We start from the raw sequence: 23,575 nt of genomic DNA, 5'->3' as shown, positions 1-23,575 counted from the left end.
TCAACATGGGCCAGCATCCTTGTGGAACGCTTTGGACACCTGGTCCATGCCCGGATGAATTGAGGCTGTTCTAAGGGCAACTCAATATTAGGAAGGTGTTCTTAATGTGTAAAATAGCTAATGATCTCTGTTCATGCTTCCTCACATGTCAATGTCATGATGACTCTTATTCTATTCAGTCTGAACTAGCTGCAGCCAAAGATTCAGAATCTGCTCCTATTCTCTGTTTCATGGCAGTCACTCCAATGATAGCTTTTGCTCAGTCTCATCTGTATAAAATAAGCTGTGTATTATTACTCGGTTACATCGATATTGTTTTGGTTGTTAGCTTGTTGACAGTAATCAGTTCTAAAACTGCTGTCACTACTGTTAATTCTATTAGAATGGCTGTTTGAGTGACAGCTGTTGTTTGCAGGGTTGTGAGTTGGACTGGTGTGTTGTGGTGACAATCATGGTGTTATAATACAGTTGAGGTCGGAAGTTTACATAAACCTTAGCCAAATACATTTAAACTCAGTTTTTCACAATTCCTGCCAGTTAATCCAAGTACAAATGCCCTGTCTTAGGTCAGTTAGGATCACCACTTTATTTTAAGAAGGTAAAATGTCAGAATAATAGTTGAGATAATGATTTATTTCAGCTTTTATTTCTTTTATCATATTCCCAGTGGGTCAGAAGGTTACATACACTCAATTAGTATTTGGTAGCATTGCCTTTAAATTGTTTAACTTGGGTCAAATGTTTCAGGTAGCCTTCCACAAGCTTCCCACAATAAGTTGGATGCATTTTCACCCATTCCTCCTGACAGAGCTGGTGTAACTGAGTCAGGTTTGTTTCTGAGGTCTTGGCTGATTTCTTTTGATTTTCCCATGATGTCAAGCAAAGAGGCACTGAGTTTGAAGGTAGGCCTTGAAATACATACACAGGTACACCTCCAATTGACTCAAGCGACGTCAGAAGCTTCTAAAGCCATGACATCATTTTCTGGAATTTTCCAACCTGTTTAAAGGCACAATTAATTTAGTGTATGTAAACTTCTGACCCACTGGAATTGTAATACTTCTTGTCTGTAAACAATTGTTGGAAGAATGACTTGTGTCATGCACAAAGTAGATGTCCTAACCGACTTGCCAAAACTATAGTTCGTTAACAAAAAAATTGTGGAGTGGTTGAAAAACAAGTTTTAATAACTCCAACCTAAGTGTATGTAAACTTCCGACTTCAACTGTACATATGTGCTAAGATGTAGAGGGATGGTATCCATAGAAATAGATAAGGACATAAAGGGTTATATTCTCTTCCCAATAGCCCTTGAACCTTCCTCCATCTACAATGTTGATTTGATGAACGTTGCATGCATCCATTATATTTCTATGGTATTCCCTTGCTCTTAGATGATCCCTTTAGACATGTGGTTGATACCTTGATGCCCTCTCTCTCCCTGGCCCCCTGAAAGAGGAAGTGGCAGTGCTTCCTGGCAGTGGCAGGAGAAGTGTGATGGTCATGGAGAAAGAGAGTCTTGTGATTGCTGGTTATTATAAAGATGGTTGTGACAAATAGTGCCCGGAAATCTGCTGATCAGTGCAGTTTGGGGCCAGTAACTTGAATTCAGAGTCTATTTACATCTGGCACATTGACCGCTAGTTACCCCAGACTAAAGTGCAGGAGAGGAAGAGTTCCAATACATAAGTCTATCTGGCATATGAACTCTGTCTTTCAAAGATAATTAGTAAAAATCCAAATAACTTCCCAGATCTTCAAGGTAAAGGGTTTAAACACTGTTTCCCATGCTGGTTCAATGAACCATAAACAATTAATAAACATGCATCTGTGGAACAGTCGTAAAGACACTAACAGATTACAGATGGTAGGCAATTAACTTCTTGCGTCGAGCCATCCCGGATCCGGGATCGTGACTACAGCCTCAAGTCCATTACCATAACGCAACGTTAACTATTCATGAAAATCGCAAATTAAATGAAATCAATATGCTAGCTCTCAAGCTTGGCCTTTTGTTAACAACACTGTCATCTCAGATTTTCAAAATATGCTTCTCAACCATAGCAAAACAAGCATTTGTGTAACAGTATTGATAGCTAGCATAGCATTTAGCGTAGCATTTAGCGATAGCATTCAGCAGGCAACATTTTCACAAAAACCAGAAAAGCATTCAAAATCATTTACCTTTGAAGAACTTCGGATGTTTTCAATGAGGAGACTCTCAGTTAGATAGCAGATGTTCAGTGTTTCCTGAAAGATTATTTGTTTAGGACAAATCGCTCCATTTTCTGCGCCACGTTTAGCTACGAAAAAAACCTGTATCCAGGATTGTGTAAATCTATCCGCAAGCTCATTAGCATAACACAACGTTAACTATTCATGAAAATTGCAAATGAAATTAAATCAATATGCTAGCTCTCAAGCTTAGCCTTTTGTTAACAACACTGTCATCTCAGATTTTAAAAAATATGCTTCTCAACCATAGCAAAACAAGCATTTGTGTAACAGTATTGATAGCTATTGATAGCTAGCATAGCATTTAGCGATAGCATTCAGCAGGCAACATTTTCACAAAAACCAGAAAAGCATTCAAAATCATTTCCCTTTGAAGAACTTCGGATGTTTTCAATGAGGAGACTCTCAGTTAGATAGCACATGTTCAGTTTTTCCGGAAAGATTATTTGTTTAGGACAAATCGCTCCGTTTTCTGCGTCACGTTTAGCTACGAAAAAAATCTGTATCCAGGATTGTGTAAATCTATCCGCAAGCTCATTAGCATAATGCAACATTAACTATTCATGAAAATCGCAAATGAAATTAAATAAATCTATTTGCTCTCAAGCTTAGCATTTTGTTAACAACACTGTCATCTCAGATTTTCAAAATATGCTTTTGAACCATAGCTAAACAAGCATTTGTGTAACAGTATTGACAGCCTAGCATAGGATTATGCCTGGCATTCAGCATGCAACATTTTCACAAAAACCAGAAAAGCATTCAAATAAAATCATTTACCTTTGAAGAACTTCAGATGTTTTCAATGAGGAGACTCTCAGTTAGATAGCAAATGTTCAGGTTTTCCAAAAAGATTATTTGTGTTGACAAATCGCTCCGTTTTCTTCATCACGTTTGGGTAAGAAAAAAAACTAAAATTAAGTCATTAAAACGCTAACTTTTTTCCAAATTAACTCCATAATATCCACAGAAACATGGCAAACGATGTTTAGAATCAATCCTCAAGGTGTTTTTCACATATCTATCGATGATAAATCCTTCGTGGCAGTTGACTTTCTCTTCTGAAGAAATGGAACGCGCATGGACCTAGAGATTACGCAATAATTTCGACACAGGACACCGGGCGGACACCTGGTAAATGTAGTCTCTTATGGTCAATCTTCCAATGATATGCCTACAAATACGTCACAATGCTGCAGACACCTTGGGGAAACGACAGAAAGGGCAGGCTCATTCCTGGCGCATTCACAGCCATATAAGGAGACATTGGAACACAGCACCTTCAGAATCTGGGGCATTTCCTGTATGAAACTTCATCTTGGTTTCGCCTGTAGCATTAGTTCTGGGGCACTCACAGATAATATCTTTGCAGTTTTGGAAACGTCAGAGTTTTTTCTTTCCAAAGCTATTGCATGCATAGTCTAGCATCTTTTCGTGACAAAATATCTTGTTTAAAACGGGAACGTTTTTTATACAAAAATTAAAAGAGCGCCCCCTATCTCGAAGAAGTTAAGGTCACAGTTATGAAAACTTTGGACACTAAAGAGACCTTTCTACTGACTCTGAAAAACACCAAAAGAAAGATGCCCTGCCCATCTGCGTGAATGTGCCTTAGGCATGCTGCAAGGAGGCATGAGGACTGCAGACGTGGCCAGGGAAATAAATTGCAATGTCCGTACTGTGAGACGCCTAAGACAGCGCTACAGGGAGACAGGATGGACAGCTGACCATCCTCGCAGTGGCAGACCACGTGTAACAACACCTGCACAGGATAGGTACATCCGAACATCACACCTGCAGGACAGGTACAGGATGGCAACAACAACTGCCCGAGTTACACCAGGAACGCACAATCCCTCCATCAGTGCTCAGACCGTCCGCAATAGGCTGAGAGAGGCTGGACTGAGGGCTTGTAGGCCTGTTGTAAGGCAGGTCCTCACCAGACATCACCGGCAGCAACGTCGCCTATGGGCACAAATCCACCGTCCTGGACCAGACAGGACTGGCAAAAAGTGCTCTTCAGTAACGAGTCGCGGTTTTGTCTCACCAGGGGTAATAGTCGGATTCGAGTTTATCATCGAAGGAACGAGCGTTACACCGAGGCCTGTACTCTGGAGCGGGATCGATTTGGAAGTGGAGGGTCCGTCATGGTCTGGGGCAGTGTGTCACAGCATTATTGGACTGAGCTTGTTGTCATTGCAGGCAATCTCAACGCTGTAAGTTACAGGGAAGACATCCCCCTCCCTCATGTGGTACTCTTCCTGCAGGCTGATCCTGACATGACCCTCCAGCATGACAATGCCACCAGCCATACTGCTCGTTCTGTGCGTGATTTCCTGCATGACAGGAAGGAATGTCAGTGTTCTGCCATGGCCAGCAAAGAGCCTGGATCTCTCCCGGTGAGGGCTAGGTCCATTGCCCCCCAGAAATGTCCAGGAACTTGCAGGTGCCTTGGTGGAAGAGTGGGGTAACAGCTCACAGCAAGAACTGGCAAATATGGTGCAGTCCATGAGGAGGAGATGCACTGCAGTACTTAATGCAGCTGGTGGCCACACCAAATACTGACTGTTACTTTTGATTTTGACCCTCCCCCCTTTTGTTCAGGGACACATTATTCTATTTCTGTTAGTCACATGTCTGTGGAACTTGTTCAGTTTATGTCTCAGTTGTTGAATCTTGTTATGTTCATACAAATATTTACACATCTTAAGCTTGCTGAAAATAGTGAGACAGTGAGAGGACGTTTCTTTTTTTGCTGAGTTTATTATGCAGAAGATAAATCCTATCACACATGACCAGTCTTGGATCTGAATAGGATGGGAATGTAGGATCTCTCTGACTGTATGTTTGATAACTGTTTCTTTATGTGTGATAGCCTGTATGTTTGTTTTTATCTCAACTCTCTCTTTCTCTGTCTCTATTTCTCTGTCTCTGTCTCTATTTCGCTCTCTCGCTCTCTCTTTCTCTCTCTCTCTATTTCTCTCTCTTTCATTCTCTCTCTCTCAATTTCACAATTTCACTCTGCCTGCCACCTCTTTCCCAGGGCATTTCCGTAGAGAACTTCTCATCTTCATGGTGTGATGGGCTGGTGTTCTGTGCACTCATCCATCGCTTCTTCCCAGAAGCCTTTGACTTCTCAACCCTGAACGCATCTGAAAGAGAGAAGAACTTCACCCTGGCCTTCAACACAGCAGAGTACCAAGCTGTGCCTGAGTGTGTTGTAAAGTAATCATCCACTCTCTCTCTCTTTCTTTCTCTCTCTCTCTCTCTCTCTCTCTCTCTCTCTCTCTCTCTCTCTCTCTCTCTCTGTCTCCATTTCTCTCCTTCTCTATCTGTGTGTCTATTTCTCTCCTTCTCTCTCTCTCTCTGTCTCTATTTCTCTCCTCTCTCTCTGTCTCTATTTCTCTCCTCTCTCTCTCTCTCTCTCTCTCTCTCTCTCTCTCTCTCTCTCTCTCTCTCGCTGTGTCTATATTTCTATATCTCTCTCTGTCTCTATTTTTCTCTCTCTCTCTCTCTCTCTCTCTCTCTCTCTCTCTCTCTCTCTCTCTCTCTCTGTGTTGCTGTGTCTATATTTCTATATCTCTCTCTGTCTCTATTTCTCTCCTCTCTCTCTCTCTCTCTCTCTGTTGCCGTGTCTATATTTCTATATCTCTCTCTGTCTCTATTTTCTCTCTCTCTCTCTCTCTCTCTCTCTCTTTCTCTGTTGCTGTGTCTATATTTCTATATCTCTCTCTGTCTCTCTCTCTCTCTCTCTCTCTCTCTCTCTCTCTCTCTCTCTCTCTCTCTCTCTCTCTCTCTCTCTCTCTCTCTCTCTCTCTCTGTGTTGCTGTGTCTATATTTCTATATCTCTCTCTGTCTCTATTTCTCTCCTCTCTCTCTCTCTCTCTCTGTTGCCGTGTCTATATTTCTATATCTCTCTCTGTCTCTATTTCTCTCTCCTCTCTCTCTCTCTCTCTCTCTCTCTCTTTCTCTGTTGCTGTGTCTATATTTCTATATCTCTCTCTGTCTCTATTTCTCTCCTCTCTCTCTCTCTCTCTCTCTCTCTCTCTCTCTCTCTCTCTCTCTCTCGCTGTCTCTCTCTCTCTCTCTCTCTCTCTCTCTCTCTCTCTCTCTCTCTCTCTCTCTCTCTCTCTGTCTCTATTTCTCTCCTTCTCTCTCTCTGTCTCTCTCTCTCTCTCTCTCTCTGTCTCTATTTCTCTCCTTCTCTCTCTCTGTCTCTTTTGACGTATGCGGTCATGGATTTGAGGAAGTTACGCTGTGTTCTGGCAAAGAGGGTCTTGTGATCCGAGGTGTAAAAACTGAATTATGACATTATCAGACCTTGTGGTCGTTATTCATAGTTTACTTACATCACCCATTGAGTCTACCAGCCCTTTTCACTTTACTAGTAGGGAGTGAATGAGTGAGAGAGGGACCACATGAATGTTAAAGGCTAAGTGCTAATGCCCTTGATACGCATTGAAAGACACTGGTCATTCACTAGCAATGTAAATAGCAACAGTTTAGACAAGCAAAAGAGTACAGACAAATGAACAGTCCTTTTTACAGATGGGCAATATTGGAAGTATCTCTCCCATATGTCATTTAATTTGCTTCCATGGTGTGTATTGGCTTTCTTTCGTTGTATCTTTTCCTTCACATTCATGTGTTCGCCATCAGACAAAACCCTGAAAATAGGACTTCATTTGGTGAGAGAGAGAGGGATTTAGGGGAGAGGAGGGGTCAAATGAAGGGGAGGGGAGACTGGGTGGAAGGAAGGCTATATAAACTATAAAAGAGAGTTGAGGGAAGAGAGGGGAGTAGTTTTCTAAGAGTAGCTGGAGAGCTTCTTCTGAACTGTGAGTAAGTGGTTCATTTGTCCACAAAACTGGATGTTGCGACAGGGCAGTTGTCTCTTTTTTATTACATCTAGTTTCTTTGGCAATATGTTTGGAATGTTAGATATGTATGTTTGCCTTCAATGCGACTGCTGCAAAATGCAATGGCCAGTCGATCAAAACGACACAGAAAAGCCTTATTTTAGGGTGTATGCTATTCAAGAGGGCATTCAAGAGAGTCTTGAGATTTGAAATCACTTTCAGAGAAGAGATGGGCTTTTAAAAATCTTTGTTGGGTTTTGTTTTCTGATTTGCTCTTTTTCTTGTTTTCTCTCTTAGGTGAAGTGACTCCACCAAGGAACCTAAAAAGAGTGAAAGTGTGGGACAAGACCATGCTGGGTTGTGAGGGTGAGGCGGTGGTGCGGCGGTGGCTGACCCTGGTCACAGGACTGCTGGAGTGCCTGTGTTTTGCGGGGGTCGTTTTTGGCTGGGCCTCCCTGGTGTTCGTCCTGAAGACGGAAGGCTACTTCAGCTACCTGTGTGTCAACACTACCGGGGTCAATGGAACACAATTCCTAGGTCAGTGACTGAGACACCTCACCATCCCATTTCAAACACATTCTCACATAATGTATAATTTGTTTGGATTCACAGTATATCTTACAATACAAATAAATATGTTAAAGGGCATTCAGAGGCCTGGGCACACTCATGCACACACACACACACCTGCCCATACTGACAGCACTCTGCCTGTGTGTGTGTGTGTGTGTGTGTGTGTGTGTGTGTGTGTGTGTGTGTGTGTGTGTGTGTGTGTGTGTGTGTGTGTGTGTGTGTGTGTGTGTGTGTGTGTGTGTGTGTGTGTGTGTGTGTGTGTGTGTGTGTGTGTGTGTGTCAGACTGCAGTGCTCAGGATGAACAGTTCTCCCTCGTCTTCACCATCGCTTCCTTCATGAACAACTTCTTGCTGCTGCCCAATGGCTTCCTGTTCGACCGGTTTGGCACCATGGTGGCCAGGCTGCTGGGAATGTGAGTCTTTTTTGTAAACATGTTATAACGCATCATTAAGCGGCACAGGGTTGATAACCTATATTCAACCATATCCATAATGTAAACAACCTAATGCAGTAGTGTCACTAAAACAAGATACTGAGCACAACTATATGAGCCTTGTCTTATCTTATCTTGTGACTGTATCTTGACCTTTCCCGCAAATCTCCCGTTGACAACAACCATTGATTTGCGCTTAGTCTTGAGTTACCCGCAATGGTTTGGCCTTACGTGAAGACAGTATATTATAGAGTCTTGTTAAACGTTTAAGAATCTGTTCAGAGTTAATGGGGCTTTAATACATGCCTGGGGCGGCAGCGTAGCCTAGTGGTTAGAGCGTTGGACTAGTAACCGGAAGGTTGTGAGTTCAAACCCCGAGCTGACAAGGTACAAATCTGTCGTTCTGCCCCTGAACAGGCAGTTAACCCACTGTTCCCAGGCCGTCATTGAAAATAAGAATGTGTTCTTAACTGACTTGCCTGGTTAAATAAAGGTAAAAATAAAAAATAAAAAAAAAAAAAAAATCTCATGGGAGTTGAGATTTCGTTGTCTCTGGTCGATGCTGCACTAATGGCTCATTTTATGGCTGTTAGACTGAGAGACCTTCAAAAAGCACAGTGCTATGAAGCAGCCAGACATCTGGCAATAAGGCCCGAGGGGGTGTGTTTTATAACCAATATATCACGGCTAAGGGTTGTTCTTAAGCACGACGCAACGGGGAGTGCCTGGATACAGCCATTAGCCGTGGTATATTGATCATACAAACCTCCCAGGTGCCTTATTGCTATTATAAACTGGTTACGAACGTAATTAGAGCAGTAATTTTCTGTCATACCTGTGGTTTATTGTCTGATATTTCAGCCAATCAGCATCCAGGACCCAAACTACTCAGTTTATAATACTAAACTAAACACAGTCTGCCATTGCCTCAGCCATAACAGAGAACCTCTTTCAGTCTCTCTCTTTACCACTCTCTCCAACAGTTTCACTCTGTCCCTGCCCACCTGTCTCTCTGTTTGTGGTATTTAAGTGATGGTGGAAAGCATGAGGATGTGTACCCTCTGGGTGCTAAGTCACTATTTTTCTGTCTGTCACATCCTGTTATTTCCTTTTGGAGGGGTTCCCATGTCTGTTCACAGTAACAGATGTGGAGAAAGCTCTGGGAGAAGCAAGGGAGAGGGGAATTGTGTGTGTTTGTGTGAGTGAGAGAGAGAGAGAGAGAGAGAGAGAGAGAGAGAGAGAGAGAGAGAGAGAGAGAGAGAGAGAGAGAGAGAGAGAGAGAGAGAGAGAGAGAGAGAGAGAGAGAGAGAGAGAGAGAGAGAGAGAGAGAGAGAGAGAGAGAGAGAGAGAGAGAGAGAGAGAGAGAGAGAGAGAGAGAGAGAGAGAGAGAGAAAAGAAAGCCAAGGATAGGCCAATGGAAAGTGCTGGGGTAGGTGTGTGTTGAGTTGTCTGGGCTTCTAGTTTCCTGTTGGAGTAGATTGGACTCAGTGCCTAGTTATTCAAGAGATGGTGCAAGACAGCGCCAGAGGGTGAGCACTGCCAGAGGTAAGGAATGGAGGGGGAGTGGACATGCCAAGCAGAGAGGGAATGAGAAAGAGAAATGAAGTTGGACAGGGTGGGAGACATTTACAGATATAGTTAAGGGCTGGGGGGGGGTTATGTTGTTGACTGTGAGTGTTCGGGGTGTGGTTGAGCCTGGGGTTGATGGGGTTAGGCTGGGCCAACTAGGGTTAATGTGGCACAGACCCAGTTACTGAAAAAACCTTCCATAGCCCAAGATTCCAAATCTGCATCAACAACCTCCCCACACATCGCCTCCTAAGCCAGTCAGAAGCAAATCCACATGTTTTCACTCTAGGTGGAGGGGAATTGAAAAGAGAAGGAATGCAAATAGAGAGAGGATAGAGACTAGAGAGGGAGGTTTATGTGTAACTCTGTGTTGTTTTTGTCGCACTGCTTTGCTTTCTCTTGGCCAGGTCACAGTTGTAAATGAGAACTTGTTCTCAACTGGCCTACCTGGTTAAATAAAGGTGAAATAATAAAAATAAAAGAGGTGTGATCTAGACCTCGTCGCGAGGACCAGGAAAACATAGCTGATGTGGGCTAAGGCTCTTAAAACAGGGCTAGGATAGTGGGAGAAACACCCAGAGGGCAAGAATACGAGAAGTTAAACTGAGTTTTTTTTAACATTACCCGCTGACTGGTCTCATTGTGACATTGTGTTTCTGATTGTCAGCAAGTGTGTATGTGTGTGTCTTCTCCAGATCAATGTACACCTCTGGTGCCTTGTTTGTGGCCTTCTCAAGTTCAGGTAAAATCATTGACTTTTCAAAAACATGCTTTATGGCACAGCTTACCCAAACCCCAAAGCGTTTGATACATTTTTATCAACAGTTTGTTACCCTTTTGTCAGCAGTTCGCAAGATTTCAAGAGAACTAAGTCTGTTCTTTTTTTCTTCTCTCAGCTCTGTCCGTTCTCCTCTTCCCGGCGCTGTCCTGCATCTCTGTGGGAGGCATCATGTTTCTGGTCACCAACATGCAGGTCTGTTCTCTCATATTCATTCCCTCCCGAATAAACATCAGTCATGTACACAGCAGTCCTCAGGGCAGAGGAGCTCTCTCAGTAATTAAAGAGGACCATGACTGGGAACACACTCATGATATAGCAAAGCCTTGCCCTGGGCCATGCTTTTGCTTCTTTTTGACTTGGGGTTTTGTCAGTCTGTGGTATGTACTCATGAAATATGCTTCACCTCTCTATTACTCCTGTAGATAGGCAACCTGTTTGGTTCCGCTCGCTCCACCATCATCACCCTCTACAATGGTGCCTTCGACTCCTCCTCCGCACTCTTTCTCATCATCAAGGTAAAACACACACACACACAGAGATTATAAATTGATAGCTGTCAATGAGGTAATGATTATGATGATGGCGGTGGTGATGATGATGATGATGATGATGATGGTGATGGTGATAATGATGGCATCCCTCCTGCCTCTCTTCTGCTCTAGCTGCTATTTGAGGCTGGAATCTCTCTGCGTGCCTCTTTCCTCTTCCTGGCTGCGTGTGGCATCATCCACCTGGTCAGGACCTTCCTCCTGCTACCCAGAACACACATCCCCTACCCCCTCCCTGAGGGCTACACCTACGGGTAACATTTACATTTACATTTAAGTGATTTAGCAGACGCTCTTATCCAGAGCGACTTACAAATTGGTGCATACACCTTATGACATCCAGTGGAACAGCCACTTTACAATAGTGCATCTAAATCTTTTTAGGGGGGTGAGAAGGATTACTTACCCTATCCTAGGTATTCCTTGAAGAGGTGGGGTTTCAGGTGTCTCCGGAAGGTGGTGATTGACTCCGCTGTCCTGGCGTCGTGAGGGAGTTTGTTCCACCATTGGGGGGCCAGAGCAGCGAACAGTTTTGACTGGGCTGAGCGGGAACTGTACTTCCTCAGTGGTAGGGAGGCGAGCAGGCCAGAGGTGGATGAACGCAGTGCCCTTGTTTGGGTGTAGGGCCTGATCAGAGCCTGGAGGTACTGAGGTGCCGTTCCCCTCACAGCTCCGTAGGCAAGCACCATGGTCTTGTAGCGGATGTGAGCTTCAACTGGAAGCCAGTGGAGAGAGCGGAGGAGCGGGGTGACGTGAGAGAACTTGGGAAGGTTGAACACCAGACGGGCTGCGGCGTTCTGGATGAGTTGTAGGGGTTTAATGGCACAGGCAGGGAGCCCAGCCAACAGCGAGTTGCAGTAATCAAGACGGGAGATGACAAGTGCCTGGATTAGGACCTGCGCCGCTTCCTGTGTGAGGCAGGGTCGTACTCTGCGGATGTTGTAGAGCATGAACCTACAGGAACGGGACACCGCCTTGATGTTAGTTGAGAACGACAGGGTGTTGTCCAGGATCACGCCAAGGTTCTTAGCGCTCTGGGAGGAGGACACAATGGAGTTGTCAACCGTGATGGCGAGATCATGGAACGGGCAGTCCTTCCCCGGGAGGAAGAGGAGCTCCGTCTTGCTGAGGTTCAGCTTGAGGTGGTGATCCGTCATCCACACTGATATGTCTGCCAGACATGCAGAGATGCGATTCGCCACCTGGTCATCAGAAGGGGGAAAGGAGAAGATTAATTGTGTGTCGTCTGCATAGCAATGATAGGAGAGACCATGTGAGGTTATGACAGAGCCAAGTGACTTGGTGTATAGCGAGAATAAGAGAGGGCCTAGAACAGAGCCCTGGGGGACACCAGTGGTGAGAGCGCGTGGTGAGGAGACAGATTCTCGCCACGCCACCTGGTAGGAGCGACCTGTCAGGTAGGAAGCAATCCAAGCGTGGGCCGCGCCGGAGATGCCCAACTCGGAGAGGGTGGAGAGGAGGATCTGATGGTTCACAGTATCGAAGGCAGCCGATAGGTCTAGAAGGATGAGAGCAGAGGAGAGAGAGTTAGCTTTAGCAGTGCGGAGCGCCTCCGTGATACAGAGAAGAGCAGTCTCAGTTGAATGACTAGTCTTGAAACCTGACTGATTTGGATCAAGAAGGTCATTCTGAGAGAGATAGCGGTAGAGCTGGCCAAGGACGGCACGCTCAAGAGTTTTGGAGAGAAAAGAGAGAAGGGATACTGGTCTGTAGTTGTTGACATCGGAGGGATCGAGTGTAGGTTTTTTCAGAAGGGGGTGCAACTCTCGCTCTCTTGAAGACGGAAGGGACGTAGCCAGCGGTCAGGGATGAGTTGATGAGCGAGGTGAGGTAAGGGAGAAGGTCTCCGGAAATGGTCTGGAGAAGAGAGGAGGGGATAGGGTCAAGCGGGCAGGTTGTTGGGCGGCCGGCCGTCACAAGACGCGAGATTTCATCTGGAGAGAGAGGGGAGAAAGAGGTCAGAGCATAGGGTAGGGCAGTGTGAGCAGAACCAGCGGTGTCGTTTGACTTAGCAAACGAGGATCAGATGTCGCCGACCTTCTTTTCAAAATGGTTGACGAAGTCATCTGCAGAGAGGGAGGAGGGGGGATTCAGGAGGGAGGAGAAGGTGGCAAAGAGCTTCCTAGGGTTAGAGGCAGATGCTTGGAATTTAGAATGGTAGAAAGTGGCTTTAGCAGCAGAGACAGAGGAGGAAAATGTAGAGAGGAGGGAGTGAAAGGATGCCAGGTCCGCAGGGAGGCGAGTTTTCCTCCATTTCCGCTCGGCTGCCCGGAGCCCTGTTCTGTGAGCTCGCAATGAGTCGTCGAGCCACGGAGCGGGACGGGAGGACCGAGCCGGCCTGGAGGATAGGGGACATAGAGAGTCAAAGGATGCAGAAAGGGAGGAGAGGAGGGTTGAGGAGGCAGAATCAGGAGATAGGTTGGAGAAGGTTTGAGCAGAGGGAAGAGATGATAGGATGGAAGAGGAGAGAGTAGCGGGGGAGAGAGAGCGAAGGTTGGGACGGCGCGATACCATCCGAGTAGGGGCAGCGTGGGAAGTGTTGGATGAGAGCGAGAGGGAAAAGGATACAAGGTAGTGGTCGGAGACTTGGAGGGGAGTTGCAATGAGGTTAGTGGAAGAACAGCATCTAGTAAAGATGAGGTCAAGCGTATTGCCTGCCTTGTGAGTAGGAGGGGAAGGTGAGAGGGTGAGGTCAAAAGAGGAGAGGAGTGGAAAGAAGGAGGCAGAGAGGAATGAGTCAAAGGTAGACGTGGGGAGGTTAAAGTCGCCCAGAACTGTGAGAGGTGAGCCGTCCTCAGGAAAGGAGCTTATCAAGGCATCAAGCTCATTGATGAACTCTCCAAGGGAACCTGGAGGGCGATAAATGATAAGGATGTTAAGCTTGAAAGGGCTGGTAACTGTGACAGCATGGAATTCAAAGGAGGCGATAGACAGATGGGTAAGGGGAGAAAGAGAGAAAGACCACTTGGGAGAGATGAGGATCCCGGTGCCACCACCCCGCTGACCAGAAGCTCTCGGGTGTGTGAGAACACGTGGGCGGACGAGGAGAGAGCGGTAGGAGTAGCAGTGTTATCTGTGGTGATCCATGTTTCCGTCAGTGCCAAGAAGTCGAGGGACTGGAGGGAGGCATAGGCTGAGATGAACTCTGCCTTGTTGGCCGCAGATCGGCAGTTCCAGAGGCTACCGGAGACCTGGAACTCCACGTGGGTCGTACGCGCTGGGACCACCAGATTAGGTGGCCGCGGCCACGCGGTGTGGAGCGTTTGTATGGTCTGTGCAGAGAGGAGAGAACAGGGATAGACAGACACATAGTTGACAGGCTACAGAAGAGGCTACGCTAATGCAAGGAGATTGAATGACAAGTGGACTACACGTCTCGAATGTTCAGAAAGTTAAGCTTACGTAGCAAGAATCTTATTGACTAAAATGATTAAAATGATACAGTACTGCTGAAGTAGGCTAGCTGGCAGTAGCTGCGTTGTTGACACTACACTAATCAAGTCGTTCCGTTGAGTGTAATAGTTTCTACAGTGCTACTATTCGGGGCTAGCTGGCTAGCTAGCAGTGTTGTTTACGTTACGTTGCGTTAAAAGAACGACAATAGCTGGCTAGCTAACCTAGAAAATCGCTCTAGACTACACAATTATCTTTGAAACAAAGACGGCTATGTAGCTAGCTATGTAGCTAGCTACGATCAAACAAATCAAACCGTTGTACTGTAATGAAATGAAATGAAAATGTGATACGACCTGTGACTGCGACCGGGTTGTTGAATTCGATTCAGTAGACGTTGGCTAGCTGTTAGCTGTTAGCTGTTGGCTAGCTAGCAGAGTCTCCTACGTTAAGGACGACAAATAGCTGGCTAGCGAACCTCGGTAAATTAAGATAATCACTCCAAGACTACACACTCTAAACTATACAATTATCTTGGAAACAAAGACAGCTATGTAGCTAGCCAACACTAAACTAATCAAGTCGTTCAGTTGAGTGAATAGCACTACGGTGATGCTAATCTGTGGGCGTTTGCTAGCGTATGCTAGCTGCTGGGCGAATAGCAGTGAAGGCTACGTTAGGGCGACGAAATACGATAATTATGCAATTATCTCTGATACAAGGACGGCTATGTAGCTAGCTAAGAAGAAATTGCTAAGATTAGACAAATCAACCGTTGTACTATAATGAAATGTAATGAAAAAGTTATACTACCAGCGGAGCGAAGTGCGATGCGACAGCTCGCTCCAACCCGGAAGTAGAAGTAAGAACACATCCCCTACCCCCTCCCTGAGGGCTACACCTATGGGTAACAACACATCCCCTACCCCCTCCCTGAGGGCTACACCTATGGGTAACAACACATCCCCTACCCCCTCCCTGAGGGATACACCTATGGGTAAGAACACATCCCCTACCCACTCCCTGAGGGCTACACCTATGGGTAAGAACACATCCCCTACCCCTCCCTGAGGGCTACACCTATGGGTAAGAACACATCCCCTACCCCCTCCGAGGGCTACACTTATGGGTAGGTACACATCCCCTACCCCTCCCTGAGGGCTACACCTATGGGTAAGAACACATCCCCTACCCCCTCCCTGAGGGCTACACCTAGGTGAAAGAACATGAGTTGGACAGAAAATTGACCCAGGGAAAGAAGGGAATACATGTCTGCTGAGTGTTTGTTGCTCTTAGCAGAAGCTCTAACAAACTAGAGACCCCAGCACACCCCCTGTGGGTCCAGTCTGTCTGTTCTCTGTGTGACTCTAACCAGTGTTGCTATTACTTCCTGTGACAGAATAAACTGTGGCCAGACCAAGACTTTTAGCCCGGAGCAGACAGCAGCAATTGCCAGCGCGCAGAGTGAAGATGTCACGGAGGAAACGCCTTTTAACAAGGAGAGCGCAGAGAAAGGTGTGTAGATTTAGGTTAAGTTGATATCAGCCCTTCTCGTTCCCTTGTCCCATATATTCATGATTGGTTGACCATACAGACCTTGTTAACTGCAATTATGTAATCTGTGTGTATTTGTGACTGATTTGACTTCTTCCTCTCCTCCCCAACCCCTCTCAGTGGCTACTTTCTGGGAGTGTTTCCTGTCCAAGTTCTTCCTCTGGCACCTGGTGTGGCTATCTGTCATGCAGCTGAGACACTACCTGTTCATCGGCACCCTCAACCCCATGCTGCAGAGACTGACCCAGGGAGAACCCTCTCTGGGTACACACACACATACACACTCACACACACACACACACACACTTACAAATGCCTATTGTCAGACATTATACTTATGCATCAGCCATTATACATATGCCAAAACTATGTGGACACCCCTTCAAATTAGTGGCTCCGGCTATTTCAGCCACACCCGTTGCTGACAGGTGTATCAAACCGAGCATACAGCCATGGAATATCCATAGACGAGCATTGATCATAGAATGGACCGCACTGAAGAGCTCAGTGACTTTCAACGTGGCACCGTCATATGATGCCACCTTTCCAACAAGTCAGTTCTTCAAATTCCTGCTAGAGCTGCACCGGTCAACTGTAAGTGCTATTATTGTGTAGTGGAAACATCTAGGAGTAACAACGGCTCAGCTGTGAAGTGGTAGGCCACACAAACGCACAGAATGGGACCGCCGAGTGCTGAAGCGTGTAGCGCGTAGAAATGGTCTGTTCTCGGTTGCAACACTCGCTACCGAGTTCCAAGCTGCCTCTTGAAGCAACGTCAGCGCAAGAACGGTTCATCTCGTGCTTCAAGAAATGAGACTCCATGAAATTAGTTTCCTTCACCATCTGGCAGTCCGATGGACAAATCTGGGTTTGGCGGATGCCAGGAGAACGCTGCCTGCCCCCATGCATAGTGCCAACTGTGAAGTTTGGTGAAGGAGGAATAATGATCCGGGGCTGGTTTTCATTGTTCGGGCTAGGCCCCTTAGATTTAGTGAAGCGAAATCTTAACGCTACAGCATACAATAACATTCTAGATGATTCTGTGCTTCCAACTTTGTGGCAACAGTTTGGGAAAGGCCCTTTCCTGCTTCAGTATGACATTGCCCCCGTGCACAAAGTGAGGTCAATACAGAAATGGTTTGTCGAGATCGGTGTGGAAGAACTTGACTGGCCTGCACAGAGCCCTGACCTCAACCCCATCGAACACCTTTGGGATGAATTGGATCACCAACTGCGAGCCAGGCCTAATCGCCCAACATCAGTGCCCAACTTCACTGATGCTCTTGTGGCTGAATGGAAGCAACTCCCTGCAGCAACACTCCAACATCTAGTGGGAAGCCTTCCCAAAAGAGTGGAGGTTGTCACAGCAGTAAAGGGGGGACAAACTCTATATTAATGCCCACGATTTTGGAATGAGATGTACTTTTATACTTTTGGCCATGTATTGTATTACTGTCTTAACCGTTTATAAATATCTTACTGATGTTTAATAAAGTAGACTTACAAACAAAAGTTGTTTAAACTGTAACTCTTCTCTCTTTCTAAGCACAAACTTATTCCGCTCTGTTTTTCCCTGCAGTGAGCACATACACCAATGCTTTTGCTGTGACACAGCTTTGTGGGGTGCTGTGTGCCCCCTGGAACGGCCTCATCATGGACCGACACAAGGGCAAGCCCAGGGCCCCAGGTAAAATCCTCACCTACAGACACTAATGCAAATTCTCTACAACACACATGTGAAACCTCACACACTCACTGTTATGAGAATTTTGTTATCAGTGTTCATAAACTTCAATTATTCTACTCAGTCTTCAACCCAGAGTTTGTAAGATTCTGGTTTAAATGAAACAGACAGATTTCTCAGCTAACAATAGTCAAAATGTTTATTCACGAGGACGTCCTAGTCCGTTGTACAAAAATATGCATTTTATACTGGCACCTTACGCACATACCTTCACACACAAACAGTAGGTATCCTACGCACATACATACATAAAAAACAGTAGGTGAGTTGTATCCTTCTCCAGAGTTCTCACCACTGTGTATCACTACCCAGCCGACAGTTCCATTCCCCCGAGATTAGGGAAACCTTGAGAAGTACTCCCTATGCTCTCATAAATTCCTCAGAGGCCTAGCCAGGTCGGTCCAAACAAAGTTGAACTGTTCTCAGGTTCTTTTCTTCAGCACACACATACAAATTCAAATCCTAAGCTACGCCTTGCTCAGACAGTCTGTGTTTTTCCACTATACAGATACATTGTTTAACCTAATTCTGACTAAACCTACACACATCATCAGATTATAATTTTATGATTCTAATCAATTTCATACAGTTATATGGTTTCAGAGTGGAATTATTTTATCATTATCTTTCAACATATACATTATTTTATCACTCACACTCCAAACCAAACACACAAAGAACGTTTTTTCACAGGTCATTTTTTTCTGCTATGCCAACAATTTCAGAATGTAACAGGCTATTACTTCAATTTCAGTTAAAACTCAATAAAACAAGTCTCAAATATAAGGATGTCTATACATTACAGCTGTTTTTAAATAAATGTCTCTGCTATTAAGAGTTTTACTGGAGGAACATTTGGGCTGAAGAGCCTCTGACCTTCAGTACATTACTGCTTGGAAAGGGGTGACTGAAGTGGTGTTGTCGTATGCTACCTAAGGAGGTGGTGTAAAAATGGAGAAGACATAATTAAATTGAGATTAACATCTTCACACTACTGAAATTAGTGTACAAGACTGTATTTTTGTGAAAACTCGTAAGTGAAATCATAATCTAAACTAACTTCAACACCAGATCCCTGAGAACTGCTTGATTTTCTGACCCTGATACCTAACTGTGAAGGGGGCGGGGAAGGGTGTAAAATATGCATGGGTTTGTACACACAACACTAATCTTATCTGTGTGTTTGTGTGTGTATATGTGTGTGGGCATACTGTATGTTTTGGTGTATGTGTGTTGTGTGTGTGTATATGTGTGTGGGCATACTGTATGTTTTGGTGTATGTGTGTTGTGTGTGTGTGTGTGTGTGTGCAGGAATGAGTGAGAAGGAGGCAGACCTGCGTGCATCAGTGCTCTCCCTGACCCTGACGGCGCTGCAGTGTGTCCTGTTCTCCATTTGTGCCTCCACTCCCTTCCTCCCCCTCCAGTACCTCACCTTCATCCTGCAGGTCCTCAACCGATCCTTCCTCTATGGAGGCAATGCAGCCTTCATCAGCATTGCGTGAGTCACACACACACACACACACACACACACACACACACACACACACACACACACACACACACACACACACACACACACACACACACACACACACACACACACACACACACACACACACACACACACACACACACACACACACACACACACACACACACACACACACACACACACACACACACACACACACACACACACACACAATAACAAACATTATGCAACAGGATAAGGGGAGTACAGATAGACGCTCACACATTCTTAGTGTCATACTCATACAGTAGTAACAAATGAATTAAATTATCTCCCTTGCCTCCCTCCCTCTGTAGTTTTCCTCCGTGTCATTTTGGGAAGCTGTACGGTATGCTCATGGCTCTGTCTGCAGTGGTGGCTCTGGTGCAGTACCCCTGCTTCACCCTGGTCAAAGGAGTGTTGGGAGGAGACCCACTATATGTGAGTGGAGTTACTGTTATCAGAATGACCAGAGACTACCTTTACCTTTGGGAGAGCTTTGCAGCAGGCTTTAACCTGTACCATTATGTTCTGATGTCGACTTATTGCAGAGTGGTGATCCCATCTCCCTCCCCCCTCATCACTCCCTCTCTTTTTTCTCTTTCCTCTACAGGTGAACATAGCCCTGACGTTACTTAGCCTGCTGGCTTTCATTCATCCTGTCTGTGTCTATCTGCACTGTTGTGGCCTGGCAGCCCAGAGGGGTAAACCCAAGGACACTCTCCCCTCCCCCTCCTCCTAGACCAGCTCTAAAAAGGGAAACAAACACACACTTTAAAAAGGCCATAGGGAAACAAACACACACTTTAAAAAGGCCATTTCAACCCTCGCTCCTCTGTTTCTTCTACAGTTTGTATATTATATACAGTTGAAGTCGGAAGTTTACATACACCTTAGCCAAATACATTTAAACTCAGTTTTTCACAATTCCTGACATTTAATCCTAGTACAAATGCCCTGTCTTAGGTCAGTTAGGATCATAACTTTATTTTAAGAATGTGAAATGTTAGAATAATAGTAGATAGAATGATTTATTTCAGCTTTTATTTCTTTCACCACATTCCCAGTGGGTCAGAAGTTGACATACACTCAATTAGTATTTTGTAGCATTGCCTTTAAATTGTTTAACTTGGGTCAAACGTTTCAGGTAGCCTTCCACAAGCTTCCCACAATATGTTGGGTGAATTCTGGCCCATACCTCATGACAGAGCTGGTGTAACTGAGTCAGGTTTGTATAGGCCTCCTTGCTCACACATGCTTTTTCAGTTCTACCCAAAAATGTTCAAAAGGGTTGAGGTCAGGGCTTTGTGATGGCCACTCCAGTACCTTGACTTTGTTGTCCTTAAGCCATTTTGCCACAACTTTGGAAGTATGCTTGGGGTCATTGTCCATTTGGGAGACCCATTTGCGACCAAGCTTTAACTTTTAACTTTTATACATGTCTTATATCAGGATTTGAGACAATTCTGTCAGAGTGGGAACAAAAACTGTTTACAGACTCCTCCTAAGTGCTCATGTTATTTTGCAGCCCTGCATTGACTGCCCCATTGGTTGGTCTTGGCTACAGCTGAAGCCCATAGGCTACTATTGTATGTATTGTAGTTGAAAATGTATTTGATCTGGTGCATTCTAGCTAGCTAGTCTGCCTCCTTTTATTCCACCTTAAGCAGTATTAACTGTGCACTTTGACACTGCTGCCCAAAGGACAACAACACATATAAACAAATCTAGTGTTTACTACTCCTGTTAGAATAAGGATTCATTGATGTGATAATCAGTTTGAGGTATAGGAATTGTAAGGGATTTACAGATCTAAGAAACTGCTCAGCAACGTGAGGAGCAAGAAGATGATCAGATAATGTTGATATTTTCTCATCCTGTCATACACAACTGTCTGGCTTTTTACATAACTCAACTGAACTGACCACAGGTTCCACGCTGGGTCCCCAGTGTCTCAAATTTTAAATTCCTTCAGGAGTTTGAGAGACCATTTTGTCACGAAAGGCAGTGCAGGTCTGGCAGCTACTGACCTACACTGGGGAAAACAGCTTGTTTCCTGTTGGCATTTTACTTCCCTCCTCTGAACAAACCGTGTCATGATTATGGGCTTTGTAAAGTGTTTTAAAGTATTTTATCAACTAATATCAGAACAGCGAGAACCTTTATAGGGTTTATTAATAGTAGAACAGGATGTGGTAATCACGGCTGATTTTCTATCAGCAAACAGTATTGCACAGCACGATCATCCCCCCCGCCTGAATAAACCTGAATGTCTGGTTTCGATAGCAGAGATAGACCACTTATGCCTTATACATGGAAGTCAACAACATTGAAGAGACTATTACATTTGTATTAAGAATGGACTGTATTAATCGTGAAGGGATTATTTCAATGCAGGACATGCAGGGACTATAGCATTAGGTAGGTGTATATATATATACACATATAGATATATATATTTATTTATTTTACCTTAGCAACTATGTAAAACATGTACACATCATACTTGTTTTTGTTTATAGTGTTTATCGATGATAAAACAATGCATGTTCTTTAAACTGAAAAACTTTATGTTTAGGCATTGTTTAAAGTACTTAGGTTAAGCAAATTGGCTTGTCCTCATAGTAACCCATTAGAGTTGTGGTGAGATGTTTTGGGGAATTATAGATTATATTATATTATATTTTGGATGCCAGAAAGTAAACATTGTGAGCAACGTGTTTAATCATATAATTTTGGTAAATTATTATAATATAACAAAAATTGTTCCCCCTTTGTTCTCCCCAATTCTGTCATATCCAATTACGATCTTGTCTCATCGCTGCATCTCCCCAACGGGCTCGGAGGTCGAGTCATGCATCCTCCGAAACATGACACGCCAAACCGAACTCCTTAACACCCGCCCACTTAACCCGGAAGCCAGCCGCACCAATGTGTCAGAGGAAACACAGTTCAACTGACAATCGAAGTCAGCCAGCAGGCGTCCGACCCGCCACAATGAGTCACTAGAGCACAATGAGCTAATCCTCAATTACCTAAAATGTGTCATTGGTGTTACTACTCCTACAGGTGACAATGGGAAGACATTTTTTTAAAATCTATTAAAATTATGTAAATTATTTCCAAAATGCCATGCCCATATGCCACCGCAATTCAAGAACGACCGTGTGCTAAAGGCGAAGTGAAAATATCAGGTACACATACAGTAGTTTCAAACCCTCTATATCAAGCCTGAAGATGTATGAATGTCCTTCTTTCACATTTCCAGTGAAAAGGCCAAAACAAGCAACGCCACCAAGCAAACAATTCAAAATGATGAGTTGTATTAAAAAGTATCGATTCAACATAGGGAACAATAAATCCACCATACATCGTAAGTATGATTAATAAAATAAATTATACAAAAGTGGAGGCATGTCAAGACTTCCGCCGAAGTCAGCTCCTCTCCTTGTTCGGCGTCAGCGGCTTTCTAGCCATCGCCGCTCCATTTCTCATGTTCCATTTGTTTTGTCTTGTTTCACACACACCTGGTTTTCATTCCATAGTCACACTGCATGTATTTAGTCCTCTGTTCCTCTCCATGTCTTTGTGTGTAATTATTTATTGTTACATGGACATTTTGTCAGGCGCTGCACTTTAGAATATTAGACTGTGTTTTTTGGCACTCGTATGTTTATGTGCTGTCGTTTGTTGACCGGTATTAAAGTGCGCCTGTTTATTATACTCCATTCTCCTGCACTTGACTTCGCCTCCCATATACACGCCTAACAAGGCATGAAGATTTTACAAGACTGTACAAAAATCTGTATGCCAATGAAAAATGTTAATGTAAATAAAGTGATGTTACATTAATTTATTCTCCAGTTTGATTCTTCATTTGCAGTGGTGTAAAGTACTTCAGTAAAAACACTTTAAAGTACTACATAAGTCATTTTGTGGTATCTGTACTTCACTTTACTATTTATATTTGGCAACTTTTACTTTTATTCCACTAAATTCCTAAAGAAAATAATGTACTTTCTACTCCATACATTTTCCTTGACAACCAAAAGTACTCGTTACATTTTAAATGCATAGCAGGACAGAAAAATTGTCTAATTCACATAATTATCAAGAGAACATCCCTGGTCATCCCTACCTCCTCTGATCTGGAGGATTCACTAAACACAAATGCTTCATTTGTAAATTATGTCTGAGTGCTGAAGTATGCCCCTGGCCATTCGTACATGTACATTTTTTAAACAATTGTGTCATCTGTTACGTCTAATATAAAGAATGTGAAATGATTTATACATTCACTTTTGATACTTAAGTATATTTAAAACCAAATACTTTTAGACTTATAATCAAGTTG

General features: G+C 44.3%; 1 protein-coding gene across 2 annotated transcripts; it reads left to right on the top strand.

Annotated features, from left to right (window-relative positions):
* The first annotated feature begins 7,015 nt into the window (after positions 1 to 7,015).
* Positions 7,016 to 23,073, top strand: LOC118378193 (equilibrative nucleobase transporter 1-like). Of its 2 annotated transcripts, none has more exons than XM_035765156.2 (13): positions 7,016 to 7,077; positions 7,392 to 7,631; positions 7,951 to 8,080; positions 10,366 to 10,412; positions 10,567 to 10,643; positions 10,874 to 10,966; positions 11,114 to 11,253; positions 15,813 to 15,928; positions 16,088 to 16,231; positions 17,547 to 17,654; positions 19,023 to 19,209; positions 19,539 to 19,662; positions 19,835 to 23,073. In XM_035765156.2, exons 2-13 carry the CDS (start codon positions 7,445 to 7,447, stop codon positions 19,961 to 19,963), a joined length of 1,482 nt encoding a protein of 493 aa, XP_035621049.1. In that variant the 5' UTR covers positions 7,016 to 7,077; positions 7,392 to 7,444; the 3' UTR covers positions 19,964 to 23,073. The 2 variants fall into 2 exon arrangements, with proteins under 2 accessions (XP_035621049.1, XP_035621056.1); XM_035765163.2 differs by having other exon boundaries at positions 7,027 to 7,073.
* Positions 23,074 to 23,575: the final 502 nt, after the last annotated feature.

This window comes from Oncorhynchus keta, chromosome 4 (genome assembly GCF_023373465.1).
Source record: "Oncorhynchus keta strain PuntledgeMale-10-30-2019 chromosome 4, Oket_V2, whole genome shotgun sequence".
Lineage (NCBI taxonomy): Eukaryota > Metazoa > Chordata > Actinopteri > Salmoniformes > Salmonidae > Oncorhynchus > Oncorhynchus keta.
Note: the sequence above shows the minus strand (reverse complement) of the source record. Positions and strands in the feature narration are given on the sequence as shown.

Bases quoted from the DNA above. Each gene is read 5' to 3' on its own strand.
- LOC118378193 (XM_035765156.2), top strand. From the start codon at position 7,445: ATGCTGGGTTGTGAGGGTGAGGCGGTGGTGCGGCGGTGGCTGACCCTG. The intron at 8,081-10,365 runs GTGAGTCTTTTT...TGTCTTCTCCAG, and splicing joins GTGGCCAGGCTGCTGGGAAT to ATCAATGTACACCTCTGGTG. The intron at 19,663-19,834 runs GTGAGTGGAGTT...TTTCCTCTACAG, and splicing joins TGGGAGGAGACCCACTATAT to GTGAACATAGCCCTGACGTT.